This window comes from Chinchilla lanigera, unplaced genomic scaffold (assembly GCF_000276665.1).
Source record: "Chinchilla lanigera isolate Chin_1 unplaced genomic scaffold, ChiLan1.0 scaffold00042, whole genome shotgun sequence".
Taxonomy (NCBI): domain Eukaryota; kingdom Metazoa; phylum Chordata; class Mammalia; order Rodentia; family Chinchillidae; genus Chinchilla; species Chinchilla lanigera.
This window is the reverse complement of record NW_004955443.1, coordinates 10,588,751-10,605,482: the sequence shown is the minus strand read 5'-3', so window position 1 is coordinate 10,605,482 and position 16,732 is coordinate 10,588,751. Positions and strand designations below refer to the sequence as shown.

General features: G+C 35.6%; 1 protein-coding gene across 5 annotated transcripts in view; it reads right to left on the bottom strand.

The window, feature by feature from the left end:
* The window catches only part of Arap2 (ArfGAP with RhoGAP domain, ankyrin repeat and PH domain 2), a 181,567-nt gene that overhangs the window by 113,847 nt on the left and 50,988 nt on the right, over positions 1-16,732 (bottom strand). For all 5 annotated transcript variants that reach the window (XM_005392016.2, XM_005392019.2, XM_005392018.2 and 2 more), the window contains exons 7-8: positions 6,845-6,914; positions 2,068-2,188 (exon numbers count right to left, since the gene is read on the bottom strand). In XM_005392016.2, the coding sequence (XP_005392073.1) occupies positions 2,068-2,188; positions 6,845-6,914 (191 nt within the window). The remainder of the gene's footprint in view (positions 1-2,067; positions 2,189-6,844; positions 6,915-16,732) is intronic.

Here is a 16,732-nt window from a genome sequence, read left to right as displayed (position 1 = left end):
TTTCCATGGTTTCAAAAATTAAAAACCTGCAATTTTATTTAACGAATTATAAATTTATACCAAGGTTCATAAAATTCTTCTATTACATTTTCATCACAAAAATAAACTATATGCTACAGAAGGATTATATTGGTCCACTGTAAATATATGACTTTAAAAACATGCGTGGGTTAAAAGATCCTATATAAATAAAATATGTCTGTTTAAATTTCATGCAGCAAGAAACAGACTTTCACAAGTGGGAAGCTTTATTTAGTGTGTCTACCGTACCGCAGAGACTACATGGCATAGGTGAGATTCAGTTTGAGAGCCAAGGGGAAGAGAGGAGCACCTCAAAGAAATAGAGCAGTGGAAACCAAAGCACCAGAAAGACTGTCACACTGGACGAACCAGAGGAGCAATGCTATGTGTCATAAGAAACACATGACGAGGAAAACCAATTTCAAATACAAATCCCTTCTCAAATACCAAATATCAATTATGGGTGACTTTCAGAATTTCAGAAATTCAGAAAAATGGCTCCTCACATAGTCAATACTCAATAAGATGCTCTGGGACAGGGGAAGCAAATGCCCGTAAGAAAGCATATAAATGAATGAGAGGGATGTGAACTAGCAAGACTTCACCTGCAAAAGCAGGCAGTAGCCAGGTGCAGGTTAGATGCCGCAGTTTGTTGACCCCTGCCTAGAGGGTCCTAGCTTTCGATATGTCTTTTAAATATCATGTAGCATATACATAGGTGTTTGACAATGTAGTATTTACTGCAAGCAAAAACACACTTTGGCACTTCTTATTTTATGTTCTTGGTGGCATCACAAAATAATCTTACAAACTGATGGGGGGACTAGTTCTGGTATGAAGGACACTGCAAAATACTCATTGTAGATCATCCAAAGCAACAATGGGAATTTTCTAGTAATGTATTTACTGAATGCTTTCTTCATGCCAATTATGCTCTTGTATGTTCTGGAAAATCTAGTTTTTTTTTATAAAGATAATGTTTCCCCATAATAGTTAATACTATACTAGCTTCCAAATGTTGGTGAATACTCTTCTCAGTAAAATGGGAAAACTGCAATGCTTACCTTATAATACTGCTGTGAAAATGCATGGAGCAGACAATCTGATACATAGCAACTATTCAGTAAGTTTTCTATCTCATCAGAATTCAAATACAGTAAAGCATCAAGAAATACTTTTGCAAAATCAAGCTTAATTATACATCTATGCTAAAATAAAAATGATCCTCAAAATTAGGATAAATTCCAATTCTTTTTTTTTTTGTTGTTTGTTTTCCGGTACCAGGAATCGAACTCACGACCTTGCGCTTGCCAGGCAGGCGCTGTGCCGCTGAGCTAAATCCCCAGCCCCTAAATTCCAATTCTTTGAGGAGATGGCCTTACCTATATTTTTAAAACTAGTGAGATTTATGTAATAGTGTATCATGATAGTCAAAATACACTACATAAAACTTTTAACTTCCCTAGCTTCTCCTTCCATAACAAAACAAAATTCAAAAAACATTTCTATGTACTCCTTTAGCTGTGATCCAGAAAACATGTCATCTTTAGATCAGTTTTTACCACTAAGTGACCCTTAATGGTAAAAGTGAAAAGAATTTAAGAAATATAAAAGATGCTTCAAAAGCTCTAAAAGAATGATTGTGCCATACATTCAGCTAAAAGCTTGACCTAGAGAAATTTTCTCATAAAAATTAACTTAATAGGAACATTGCTTTTGCATATTAAATAACTACTTGATTAGCAAAAGAGCCTAAAATGAGCTCCAGGACAGCAGAGATTCTTATCTATTTTTTCTCACCTCAGTGCTACAGACATACAACTTTTCAAAAGCGTACTTAGCACTTAGCAGCTCCATGATAACATTCATTATTAAAAGAGTAATTAATATAACTTCTCAATTTATTTTGGTTTAAACATTATGTATTTAAAAAACAAATTTTAAAATGTAAACTATGTAAAAGATTCTTCATATTTATATATTACCTGGTTTATTAATCGGACCAGAAATTAATGTATTTTCATAAGGATAAAGAGAGAATATTACCTTCTTTTTCTGCTCTAAACACAAAAGTTCTTTGTGTTGTAACAACTTCAAATTTGTTGTCTCCTTGAACTCGTACTGTAGATATAGCAGAAAGGGGAATTATTCCTTTTGAATACATCTCCTGAATTGGTTAGAGAAAAAAGACAAAGACACATTAAAATAAAATTTTTTGATCTTATCAAAAAAGAATGATACAATAGTTACAACTGCTTCTGTTACAAAATTTCTATCCAAATTTTAAAATGACATAAAAATCCATTGATTTAATACCCCAGAAGGAAAGTATTAAATCCCTTTCTTTTAAGTGAAACATCTTTTCAGCTTTCTCCTTGTCTGGGATGAAAAGGCAAAAAATAAAATACGAACAATCATACTAGACTAGCAATAAATTAGTTCCAAAAAGCAGCAGCATGTTCTTTAAAACTAGCTCGTCAAAATGATTTTACGGTGTTTGCAGGCATCTGCTGGTCACAACAGGTACTGTAAGTGAAGCACCTCAAAACTACTGCTATCACCTACTGAGAATAAAAAATACCTAAGAGACCTGTTAGATTTTATGAATTAATCATGCCATGCAATGTTTTCGTAATGAGGATCTTAAACTCACATTACATCTAGTTTTATACTCCAATAATATACAGAGAAAACAAGATGGATTTAACTGCTTGCAAGTGGCATTTAAACATGATTTTGCTGAAAAAAATCATTCTTAAGACTTTGGTAGTTTTTTCTCCACCTTCATTTTTCTTGGACCCTCACAAACCATTTGGCAGGATGATTATCCCACAACTTCAACTATTTACTAAGAATATAATATTGCTGAGTCCTGTGTGAGAAAACGCAGAGTCCTTATACATTCTGGGAGCATCACAATTGAAAACAACCTAATATATGATAGCAAGCTTGAAACAGAACACAAAGTAAAGGATATACAAGCACAAAGACAGAGAAATTCTCATTTCCACTTTAAAGGGATGTTTAAAGGGGATGTTTGCACAAACATGGTGACATTTGAGCCTGACTTTAAGACATCTTCACTTCAACCAAACTGATGACTGGAGACCACCATGTTCAGAAAGAATGAATAATTGGAGGTGTAAAGCAAACAATTAAGACTTAGCAACATAACAAGTAATAAGCAACACAGAACCCAAAGGCAAGAGCCTGGAAATATTATGTAAAGTTTTGCATATCAGAGGAGTTTGGACGCACCTTAAGGGGATTCTTCCATTCCCTTCCAGAGTATTATTCACAGACTCCCCAGTTTGGAGCCAGTCTCCTGTATCTAAAATAACTGGTAAGGAGAATGTATGGCACCATTCCATGCAGAGAGTAAAAACAATGTTCAAGTCCATATTCTAGCTATGAACTCCTGTGACAGCAGATAGATAAGGCATGTCTGTGGCCAACATAACACTCTCCCAGAAGGCTATTCCTCTTCTGCTAGGGGAGGAGATACGCTATATGCCGTGGTGCTCTTCTTAACAGTTTAACAGTTCCTTCACAGGCTGTGCTCCAATCTCCCATCTCTGACTTTATGTGTCCATCAAAATCCCTATTTCTTAAAATAACCTTAAATGTCAAAGCTATGTAGGCTTTCTTTCTTATGTCCTCCCATGCAGTTGAATCTGAACGTGACACTGAGACTGCAATTCACGAAGATGAATGAACTACCTCAAACGGGCCAAGGAGAAGGCCATTATGAAATAAGCACTTAGAAAATAATTGATCCCCGATCTTTTTTTAGTCATCTCTAGCCAAGATGAAAATCACTTCTCACAAATGCAACTACCAGCCTTAGGGGAAGAAATCTAAACACTCTCTCTCCTTCGCCCTCCCTTGCTCTCTCCTGCTTACTTGTGCATACATTCCACTCAACTTCACTCTCATATTTTGAGTCAATAATACATGTAACTGTCTCATATGTAGTTTAAACCTGAAAACTAAAATCACCATCATCTGAAAACTTACCCTCCCTCTATATCTACCCATTACATAACACCTTCCTGTCCGTCTGAGATAAGATGGAATAGGTTTCTGCATGGGCTCATCTTCTGCACCCACATTACCTGGATCTCTCTACATCAATAGCATCAAATGCTTCTCCATCATTTGACAGCTCAGGTCCTGCCTGGTCTTCTTGAGGTTCCCTGGACATACCACGTTTCTGAACGTGTCTTTGCCCAAACCAGCATCTTTGCATACACTACTTATTTCAAAAGGAATATTCTTCACCACCACCCCTACAGTTACCCCATCATATTTTAGCTTAAATGTACCTTTCTGAAGAATGTCTTTCTGACTAGCCTTTTCTCTCAGGCCCCTCATCCTCACCTGGGCAGATAATCATAATTTAATCTGATGGCAGCCTCTACTTTTACTCTATAGTAATCCCTCTTTGTAATTTAAATGGTGATTTAGTATAGACAAATGTGATGGATGGATACAGTCTTCTCAAATACACTTAGGTCATTTGTCTGTTTTCCTCACCTTCCTTTCTTATAGTCAGTGCTAAATATATCTTTTTTGGATGACTGAACCCTAGGTTTAATCAATCACACAATTACACCGAACTCTGATGGCTCATTTTCAATATTTTTAAAATGCATTTTTTATCATTTCTTCAGAAACCAGCATCAGTCTGCAGTCTGATAAGTTAATGCCTGGCTCGCTACAGCACTCTCCTGATTTGCTTGCATACTTCCAGCCTGTTTTCCTTCTATACTCCCCTGCACAGCACTGTTCAGATGACAGGCAGCTGGAGAAGATAAAGAAAAGGCTCACGAGGGGGACAGGATGGAACCCGAAGTTTGCATAGGATTTTTGGAGGATGGTGATGGTGGACAAGGTTCAGATGAAAGAAGAAAAGGAACATAAAAGAGGGGAACCATCAAGGGTACAATCAGGCCCAAATCTTCCACTGTATATGCTCAAGTTTTATTGAGCAAGATTATTATAAAGAAATATATGACCAGTTGGAAACCTTGAAAACACAAGTAGGTTAAAGTGGCAGGAAAAGGCCAAAACTAGGCCACTAAATGCTCTAGAAATTGGTGACAGAGAAAGAATGACACCCACGGTCAAAGAACTGAAGGGGTAGGGAAGAGACAGGGTCTCCTTGGGGACAGTTTTAGGGCTACTCTAAGCCTGTAGCGGCTGGCAACGACCAATGGTGAATTTCAAATGTCTATAATATTTAGAGTTTATCTTCCAAGTAAACTGTCCTCAAACTTCAGCTTGCCTAAGAATTAGGTTTATTTAACAAAATCCCTAATGAGATAATTAATGATTTGTTCAATTTTTACCTTTGACCCATTTTTCAGTAAATGAAACACAAGCAGCACTTGAGAAGAAGAAACAGAAATAGAGATTCTCTTTGTACCAGATCTCTTTAAGTGTATTAAAAGCAATTCCTTAAAAATAACCTACAGGCCTGCAACAATGTTTATGTTTAGCAGGTAAATACTTGTAAGAACAATAACGAAAAAAGAATTCCCTAGAACTGATTAAAATATACTTAACAAGCTAAACACTATGTCAATTTAACCTCAGGAAGTTGTAGTTTCTCTAACAACTCATTTATAATCTCTCATAAGATCCCAAGGTGAATCTTGTAATTTTTAGCACTGCGGAGTTGATTTTATATTTCTCTTATAACAAGACATGATAAAGACAACATAAGAAAAAAGTACTCGAATGACAACAGGCTCACAATGCCTGTGCTTTTCAGTGTAAAATCTTCCTTAAGGAAAGAAATGTTAAAGCATCCCTTGAGCCTGTAACACAGTTATCTAGGTCAAATTTATCATGTATCGACCACGTTCAGACAATGAAACGACCACAGGGCAATTCTGCCCAAGCTGAGTGAGTGAGGCAGTGAGTTAGATTTCCTAGCAGGGCACGAGGCAGCAAGGCAGTGGCGATGATGCCATTTTCTGTCATGAAGTGAAGTCCTGGTGGAGACATGATTGGGCAACTATGAGGACAGTGCAAGACAGCCAGGGAAACAGGTAACTGCATGCTGCCTCCCAAATGCCCGAATATGTGCTCCTCAAAAGTGCATGTTTAGACATTAACAGAACCAAATTGCTCTGTTCAAAACAGTACACAATAACCACTGCTATCTAAGAGTCAAGATTTCCAATGAGCTGTAAACCTAAACTTTCTCAGCTTCATCTCCCGGAAGTCTCCTTCATATGCTCTGTTCTCCACTCATGAAAAAAACAAACAAACAAACAAAAAAACTGCGCTCAATGCTACGGCTCACAATTTCCCATGTGACCTTCTCACCGTTCTCTCTGCTTTAGCAAGGCCTGTTCTCTCTAGTTTCTGTGTGTACAAACACTCCCACTTTCCTCAATACTCACGACAAATGAGATCTCATACAAAACCTTCCCACCTCTGAGAATGAAGCAACCCCCTACCCCATCCCTTGCTTTGCCATTTTCTATTTAGAGTGGGTTTTGTCAACACTGTTTTGTGTTCTGTACAATAAAGTGAATTTCGTATTCATCTTTGTATCATTCATAGCATTTTCTATGGTTTACCGAAGATACTCCAGAAATAATTGTCAGATATATAAGTTTAAAAAAGGTCTCAATTTGTACATTATCAAGAAGTAAAACTAAGACAAATCTAAGTGTATTTTATCATACTCCAATTATTTTCATGTTGATAATCCATCTCCTACCCTTAAAAACTGTACCTACTTGCTTAGTTTACTGAAGTACACGTAATATGTATAAAGCAATGTTTGACAAATGTAAAATATACTTACCTTTTCATTATTGTAGTAAGAAATGCTAAGGCCATCGAATTTCACCCATCTCTTCTGAAACATACGTTTTCTGTAAAACATATAAAATTGCTATTTTATTTTCAAATACTACACACTTGTATTTAAAATGCATTTATAATGTTACCATATTGTGTATTTTCATTTGCTTTTAAGCAGCGTAGACAACAACAGGATAGGACTATATACAGATTTTGGCAATGCTACATAGGAAAATGGTATAAATAATGACTATTTCTTTGATGTAGGTATTTTTAAAATTGATATTGTTAACAGCATCATCACACATTTCTAAGGTTCAGTATGCAACAAAACGTGGTCACACACTATCATTGAACACATTTCCATTAGTGGAGATAATTCTTAAATGAAGAAAGTAAATAAAGCTTTCACCCCTCATTAAGCTTATACACCTACTTTACTTTACCTTGACTTTTCCTTTGGTGCATGAGTAATATTTTTGCAAAACTAACCAAGCTTTCTTAATTGGATTTACACAGGTAAATTATTAAATTTTGATTGAATAACCTAGAAAAGCCATGTCAAAACAGAGAACCATTTACAATTACACAAAGTTCAGTGAAACATTCATATTTTTTGAAAGAGGATCACATGAAAGTAAAACAAAAATGGTTACTGGCATATGAAAAACAAAAGCAAAATAATATAATCCTGTTTGCTTTTTAGGCTTAAGTAAAAAAGGAGAAGTCGATTTTTCTGACATTCTATGCTTTGCTTTTATTCCTCTTTCCTGAACTCATACAATGGACCGACTTTGAAAATCTTGTTCTCAACCCAGCTTGCAGCTTGGACTCATGCCATCTAGGTACTTCATCTTTTAACACAGATATATATGGAAACGAACTTCCTGTGTTTAAAAAAAAGTCATTTCTACATAAGTAGGTAAACATCAACCATGTCTTCCTTTTCCTTTTGCACTTTTCTAACATGTTTCAGACAAAGAGCTGATAGAACTTCCTGTGGCTTTCAAAAGATTTAAAGATAGCAAAAGAACTTCAGGCATTTGGAAAGCTACTTCCTCAGCTGCACATCTGTGATGTCTGTGAAATAAAGCGAGGCTCCCCCGTTGGTACGTTCATGCACGCTGCTTAAAGTCAAAGGAGACTGAAAGTGATCCAATGGAGAAAACTTTTGAAGTTCATCAGTGCAGACAAGAGTTTCATACGTAAGCAACGAATTAATTCTGAAGTAGTATGAACACGTAAAGACCTTTTCATACAACCAGGCAGGGCTGGGGATTTAGCTCAGCGGCAAAAGTGCCTGCCTGGCAAGCGCAAGGTCATGAGTTCGGTTCCCGGTACCGGAGAAAAACCAAAAAAAAAAAAAATACAACCAGGCTGACTACCCAGCCCTCTTTTCTCCTTATTCTTTCATTTTCCTGCTCCTGTTTAACTTCTCTTGGTCTTCAACATCCAACAATATTACAGATGTCTTGATTTTCACTTTTTCGAATAATTCGGCAATTCTTAAAATTCCCAGCATTAAAAATTGAAAGGTAAAGAAACATTAAACAAATGTATAACAATTACATATCACTTTGCACCCACTTCATGTTTATTGCTATCACACTTAAAAAGCAGGCAAATACACACCTTCCTACACAAGCCTAACAGTATGGGATTGGTGAATCAAGCTTTTGTTTTGTGCCCCCGACTGACACTAAAAATGGTGGTCAGGTAGAGCTCAGCAGCATATAAACTCTTGCATTTTAAAATAAAACTAATCAACATCTATGTAAGAGATACAGTCCTTAGGGTCTTTATTTATCTCTACTTCCCTTTGTTAACTTTTTATCTTTTAGTATTATACCTAAATCATCAATATAGACATTCCTTCCTTGGTGGCTCAACCCACAAAAGTCACAAAGGTATCCTCTCAGAGCACTCTCTACGTTCCTCAGGGCCCCTAACACAATCTCTATTTATATTTGTTCACTTACTTCATGGCAGTCTTCCCCACTCACACTTACGATTTACATGAACAGTCCAAAGATATTTCCTTCTTGACAATCCACAAATAACAGACAAATATGGCACTAAGAAAGTTTGCTGAATGAATAAATATCATGATTTAGCACAGTCCTTTTATAAACATGGACATGATGACAGAAAAATGAAACCTAATCACTCATGTATAATCAGCATCTTTTCAAACAAAGGTTAGGGAAAGGCAGGAAAACCCCTAAGAACTCATGGTTAAATTCAATGCTAGAGAAACAAGTGAAAAAAAGTTTAGAGAGCACCTTAACAAGTCTTGCTTAGGATCTTTTAATTGCAGCCATTTGCACTAATAAAGCTTTCTTTAATTCTATCACCAACTACATAGTTTGACATCTGAACCTTCTTATCCAGGAGGCCAAGATTTGTATCCATAGAACAATGAGGAGAATAAGAAGAAAGGCAAATAGTTCAGTAATTTTTAGGCCCAGGGATGAAAGATGCTACTATGAGTAGATCATCTTTCCTCTCAGGCACTGTACCATAAAGGAAACATGCTAATACTATTGGTTCTTTGGGAAAAGCCAAAGAAAACTTCAGCCTATGAGAGTGTCAACCTTAAAATATTCTCCCAATCATTTTAATTAACTCCGAGGTAACTATTTGATGTGTTCATCCACGTGTAACTCAATATTTTTACAAATTATTATGTCATACTAGTTATCTATGGAAAGACAAATAAAACAAATCTAGCTGTCTATGGAGGGACAGATAAATAAAACAAAGAAATGGAATTAGAAGGACATAGTTAGAAGCTGAAAGAACATCCAGCTAGTCCGGAGATTGATTTTGCAATCCTACCATCAAAATGTTGTGTCTTGGGATTCACTCATGCTGTGAGCACTGGAGTCAGTGGGCCTCACTCTCTGGACTATACTTCCTGCCTCTGCCTCTAGCCCTTTCCTGGCCTCACCGCCCTCCCAGAAACATGTTCTCTGCCTGGAAAGCTCCATCCACCTCCTGTCATGCTGGTTCCTCCTTATCCTTGAGCTCTTTGTTTAAAAGTCACCTCAGATCATCACACAGGTTTTTCAGGCTCCGGTTCTCTTGCTACATTCCTGTACTTAATGACTCTTAATAAAAACTTTAATTATATGTTTGTTTTGCTTCATTATTATCTCACACTACATTTGAGATCCCTAAGTACAGAAACCATTTCTGTTTTACTACTGTAAAACCAGTGACGAGTGTATAAAATGTGCTCACTATTTTGTGAATGAATAAATTTTTCACCAAAAAATACATACACAAATTTACATTTTGTAAATACAGAATAAAACAACTGAAAAACTTCACCTTTAATTTTTACTTTTTTCAACAGCAAAGATCAGGTTTTTTACATGACAAAATAAACCTATTATTAAAGAAAAAAATGAGAGTCTATAGGAGTCTTACCATTGTATTTTAAGCTCACCATGTATTTTAAAACACAGTTTGGAATTTAGGTTATTTTAACCAACATCTTCGCAGTATTCTTGCCTTGTGTGTGTGTGCATGTGTGTGATGAAATCATTTGATTTCATATAAACAGAATATAGTAGTAGTTACCAGAGTAACTGTGAGGTAACAGAAATGTTAATTATCTTTATTGTGATAATAATTTCACTATGTACATATATGTATATTAAATCACTGAATTATATATCTTAAATATACATGATTTTTGTCAATCCTGCCTCAGAAAGGCCACAAGAGAAAAGAAAAATATTAGCTATTGTTCTTCATGGTTTATACATTTAACACTGCCTACTTAAATGCAAAATAAACAATTTAAGATATATCTAAAACTGCATTAATTCACACAAGCACTGAATAATCTGTTGCTCATTAAATGTGTCAATATTTAATTAGCTATTTTCTGCATATGAACTTCAATACTAAATTCTAATAATTGGTTAATTAAAGATAAAATCTACATCCTTCCTGACAGTATTACTCCTGTTTCTAGAAAAGAAACTTAAATTTCATATTGCAAACCCAAAAAGATGAATCAAAATTTCAATCAAATAGTAAAAAGAAGTGTTTGAGAAGTACTTTACTTCCAAATTCTAATGTAATTTTAAATATTTTATTTTCGTAGCTATTGGTGAACACCATACTTTAAGAATTATCTTTTCTCTGTGACTGTTAAATATTTCTCTCATGTATTTATGAGAGTCTAATCAGGAGCAGACAACTAACTCCACTGGGATTATGTGTGATTAATAAACACACCATTGGGGCTGTCAAAGTACTTTAAAAGTTTTCTCTGAAATAAGTCATGCTTTTCCATTAAGTTTCATTTAACAGCTTAATTTGTTTTGTGAATGTTTAAAATAAAAAATTGCTAGCATCCTATTTTTGTTATCATACAATACAAATTAGATCTGAATTGATGCATCATTACCAAGAGGTTTTAAAGCTTGGACTTGGTAATAAAAAGAAAAACTATACAACGCTTTGTTTCAGGCACCAAGTCAAGCCACATACAAATATTAACCCTTTCAGCCCCCCGAACAACCATAGGAGATGAGTAATATCCTTGAACACAGGAATCCACAGAGCCACTGGCTGGTTAAACAATTTGCACAAGTCACATAATAAGCGGAGAACATATCTGGGAGTCAAACCCAGCCAGTCAGTGCCCAAAGACTGTGTTCTTAACTGCTACACAAAACAGACTCCAGTACATTCAATGGCAAAGCATTCTGGGCATCCCTTTAGGTGGTAATAACATTTGACCTCTACACATTTTATGTGTGAGCTCAATTTCGCAAAGTGCTTCAAAATTCCTCTAGGAATAAAAGGGTAAAAAAGACAGTAAACACATTAGCCTGGGTTTTATCTTATTTCCATTTTAGGGTTCTGGGGGGAAATATTTCTTTAAGAAGGTTTTTCAGAATAATTTATAAGGCATGTGGAGTATTACTGAATGGATTTCTATAAACTCTTCCCTTGAGCTCTGGTAGGGCAGGGGTATAAAACTTCAACTGCTTTCATAAAAACAGCTTCACCACCTGGTGTCAATTTTTGTTCTCTAAAAAGGTATATCTTAAAAATTATTTTAAACACCAGTGTACACACACCCAATTAAATCTCTTTATGAAGTACTCTCACAGTTCATTCCTAAGTGCCAGCATAGTTTTTCTCTCTTTTTAAAGATTGTATCTATTATATAAAAACTCAAAATCTAACAGAATGCAAAACAATGATACTAATTTCAGGAGTTACAGATTATCAAATTATCACCTTTAAAAATCCCAATTTGGAGCAAACTCCAAAGGTACTCTGATAAATATATGACTTTTATTAATCATGGCCTCTATATCATACCATCATCCTAAATCGTTCTAATTAATCTTGAAGAAAAATATAAATATGATATTTCAGATTCATCTGCCTTGTTTACATAATTGTAAAGAATAACAGCAGGTTTTAATTCTCTCTTCCGACCCTAATTAGTTCCAATTTTTAGATTTACTACCATCTTGTCCAAAATGATAGATTTTAGTTATTTACCTAATGACCCTTTTTATTTCAATTTATTTCATCACTCTTTTAAGTTTGAGGCTCTTAAATTATGCAAGCTTTTAAATAATGAAGTATTTTCTATAGAGACAGATGCGAGGAAATACACCATAAGAGGTCAGCACTTTTCTACCTTCAAGTTTATTTCCTCATATTAAACAAACAAAAGTAACAGTTTCTGAGAGTATGTAAGCCAAATGAATTGAGCAATGAAACCAACACAAAACAAAACAAAATTTCACTTCAAGTATATCTCTGCTGTACCTAATCCTTTAAATGAAGGGAAAAGGTATTTCACTTAAAATTCCCAGGGCTAAAAGGGTTTTGGAAGTCAATTATAGAGCCTAAATTTACTTATATATTTTTAAGTAAATATATAAATAAGTAAATACATAAATTTACTTACATATTTTAAATAAATAAGTAAATAAAGTAAATAAGTAAATCAATTTCAATATATAAATTTACTTACATATTTTTACTTATATTTACTTATATATTTTTAATCTTTTTTCAATTGGTACATATTATTTATACTTTCCTGAGACAGGGTTTCACTAGGCATTTCAGGCTGAGCTAATCTGCCTGCCTCAGCCTCCCTTGGGATTACAAGCACTGCTACACCCAGCTATTTGTACACATTGATGAGATACAATGTGATGTTTTGATTCATGAATATACTATGTAAGAAGTAACTCAGGGTAACTAGTAGATCTATCACTTAAACTTTTACAATTTCTTCATAATAAATTCAAATTTCTCTCTTCTACTTTGAGAGATATAATGCATTTTGTTAGTTATATTTGCCATGCTGTGCCACAGGAATCCAGAAGTGATTCCTCCAGTCTAACTGAATCAGTGAATCCCTTTATAAAACTCTCCCCACTCCCAGCTTTTGTTATCCACTACTATCCTCTCAATGGTCATGATCACAACTTCCTCAGATTCCACCTATAAGTGACATCTGTGCCTGGCTTATGTCACTTAATATAGTATGTTTCAGATTCATCCATATTTTTACAAATTATAGAATTTCATGTAAAGCCTCAATTTTAATGTGCAGCTACCAGGTTTTAAAATATTTTAAATAGCTTAGTTCTTACTTGACATATTTGAAAATCTACATGAAAAGATCTGCATCTCGTATTTTGCAGAGCCATGCTCTAAAACAATGAACACAAACCAGATGATCAGTTAAATCTTATATTTATTTCTGCTCTTCCCCAATCCTCCATAAAAGCCATCGAAGGATTAGAAAGTAAGTACAAGTAAATAAATACCTTCAAACCAATACTGACCAGAAAAGAGATGACAATAACAATATTTACCAATCAAAAAGCAGAAGGAGGGATGGCAACTGACTTTGAAGACTTCAAAAAGCTAACTGGTAAACCAGGATTAAACCAAATTAAAAGGAAAACCAAACTAATTTACCTCAACAGATCCTCAGTAAATGTCAGGAAACAAAGGTACCGAGTACCACGGCCCCTACTTAACTCTATTTAGCTTTGTGTGGTTTTGGTTAGCCACAAACAACTTGGTTCAAAAATGTCAAATGGAAAATTGCAGAAGTAAACAATTCACAGGCTTGAAATAACTTCTAGAATATTATCGTAACTGTTCTACTTTTTATTAGTTAATTGATGTTAATCTCTTCCTGTGCCTAGTTTTAATGATGCTTTGTCACAGGTATGTATACATGGGAAAAAACTTATTAATTAGTTAATTTATTTGACCCTGTGAATATACTGTGTGGTTTCAGGCATCCACTGAGGGTGTTGCGTATATCTCCCCGGTGGGAACCACAGAAGTGACTAGGAAGGTGCGGGCAGAGTGCTGTGAAGAGAGGAAATACTGAAAGGCGGTTTAAGATGTTCCACACTCAGCCCCAGAATCCTCCACTGCTTCTCACTGATGAAAAAATGCTCCTCTCTGCAACAGAGGAGTAGAATTTTATTCACTGAACATCAGGGGAACTCTGGGCTGGGAGATTCAGGCATGGCTAAAGGTAGGGGACACTTTAACAAACAACAGAATCAAAAAAGGTAAAGTTTATCACCTAACTACTGACACTCAGTGTACATTCTTAACTATGAAATTCCCAAAAAGCTGGTTACCAGGCTTCCCACCGTCAGGAATGTTTTCATTTTAAAGACAGAAGTATGAAAAGTCTCCCAGGATATGTGTTAGAAAGACTGTGACGATCTTATAAGATACTACAGATAGCAAGACCAGGAGGAGCACCTCAGTGCCTCCAGTCAGCTCTGTGACATCGCGCCTCAAAGTGAACATCTTGAGATTAACAAAACACAGAAGGAAAACACCCCTATAGTGGAAGAAAAAAACATGGGGAAAGACTTCCTCCTTCTCCCTAAAGATTAAATATTACATACTCTACAGAAAAAGAAAGCCTCAGATAATATTAAGATCTTGGAAACAGTAAAAGAGGGGGGTAAAATGAAAGAAAAATTAATTGTACATAGCTCCAACATGAGGAGTATTTATAAGATTATAAAGGTAAACTATATATCTACGCTATATTTTCTCTATATTAAAAGAGTAATAGGTAAGAACTGCCTCTGTGCTAGAAAGGAAAATGAGAACAATGGAAAAAATGAATAAACACAAACTTCCATGGTGATATAATAATTAATTGCTATTGTTTAGAAGTTAATAATACTCAGAATAAAATATTATTAAAATATACACTAAAAACATGCCAAAAGAAATTACTACAAAAATTGATAGGAAGTGCTGCAGGACACAGACACGTTTACCCTGGTTTAAACACAGGCACACAGGGGGAACATCACTTTGCCCTCTTCATGTGTACAATTTTTATGCTTCAGGGTCTCCATTATAAAATTGCTAGCGGTATATGGCTGAGTGGTAGAGTACTTGCTTAGCATATATGATGTCCTATGTTCAATCCGCAGTACCAAAATATAAGTAAATAAATAAAAATTTAAGTAAAGACACAAATAAATAAAAAAAATTACAAGTGGCCATCTCTTGTGAAGAGTTTAGAAAGAAAGGCTGCCCCTTTTTTAACATACCACACTGAACTTTGCAACACAGACTACGTGCTTTAACATCAATCAAAAATACTGCAGTTTAAAAGTTCAAGGTAAACAGGTGGTTTATTTCTGTTAAAGAACTGGCTAGGGCTCACTTTCAGTCACATTATCAAAGGTTCCTCACAATAAAATGGTGCTCTTCTGAAGAGAAACTGAGGTTCCTGAGCTCCAAGTGAAAGTCAGACCCACAGTGACCTACTTTTCCAAATGATACCACCTAGTTAAGTTCTGCTGTGGATCGTGAACGTTTACGCGGGAAATGAGGGTACCGAGGGTCACACAAGTTTCAGCCACACAGCAGTGAAAGATGCCTTCACAGCTCTACTTTCAGTCTGTCTAGCTCCAATACCCTTGGTTTACTTTTTCTGCACCCAGACTGAAAGGAATCACCCATGGAGACTAAGGGTTTTGTTTTTTGTTTTTTTTTTCTCAGATTATAGATAAAGTACTGAAGCTTTTTATTTCCTTGGCGCAATCTTTTTACAAGAGACAAGTAATTTGAGAAACAGTCAAGGAATGTGCTAGTATAAAAAGATATTTTTAATCAGGGACTTAAGATTCAATTTTAAGTTCAACAAGGTGAATGACATGCAACACCTCAGTCAGAAAGAGACTTGTCCACTTTCCACACGGAAGTCTCCCGACAGGACAGCATTACCAGGACACCCGAGGCAGCCCAGTGTGCTAGCCTGGCAACTCGCTCCACAAAGCAGTCTCAGAGTTGGGACACGGGCTGGGAAACCAGTCCACGACACAAGCACAAATATTATACACTCTAAATTCCTGCCAGGGCCACTAGACTGTAGATGGTCTCACTCCCAGGCATTGTTCGGTTTCTCGTCTTCTTCACAGTTGACCACTGGCTTTTTCATTTTCCCCAGTTCCCTTTCCAACCTGTGCTTGGCAGATTCTCTCTTCTGGTCCTAGAAGTTAACTTTTCATCTTCAATAAAATAACTCCCACATCCATTTTGGGCCGAAGCCCTGTTCTCAGTCTCACACTTCAGTACTTCCTGACATCACTACCTCAGGGCCTTTTCATTCCTTTTAGTTAGAAAATCATTCGAGCTAAAAATGTAAGTTCAAATTTTATCTGTACTTCAAAGGCCAATCCAGTGGCTAACTCAGCCTCCTGGAGGTCTTCCAAGAAATGCTTTCTCAACCTTCTGTTCCCTAAGACTCTGCACTCTGTAACCTTTTGGGTACCGATTATTCCACTTTGAATTTGGTATTGTACACAATATATCATATATAAGTACATATACCTTT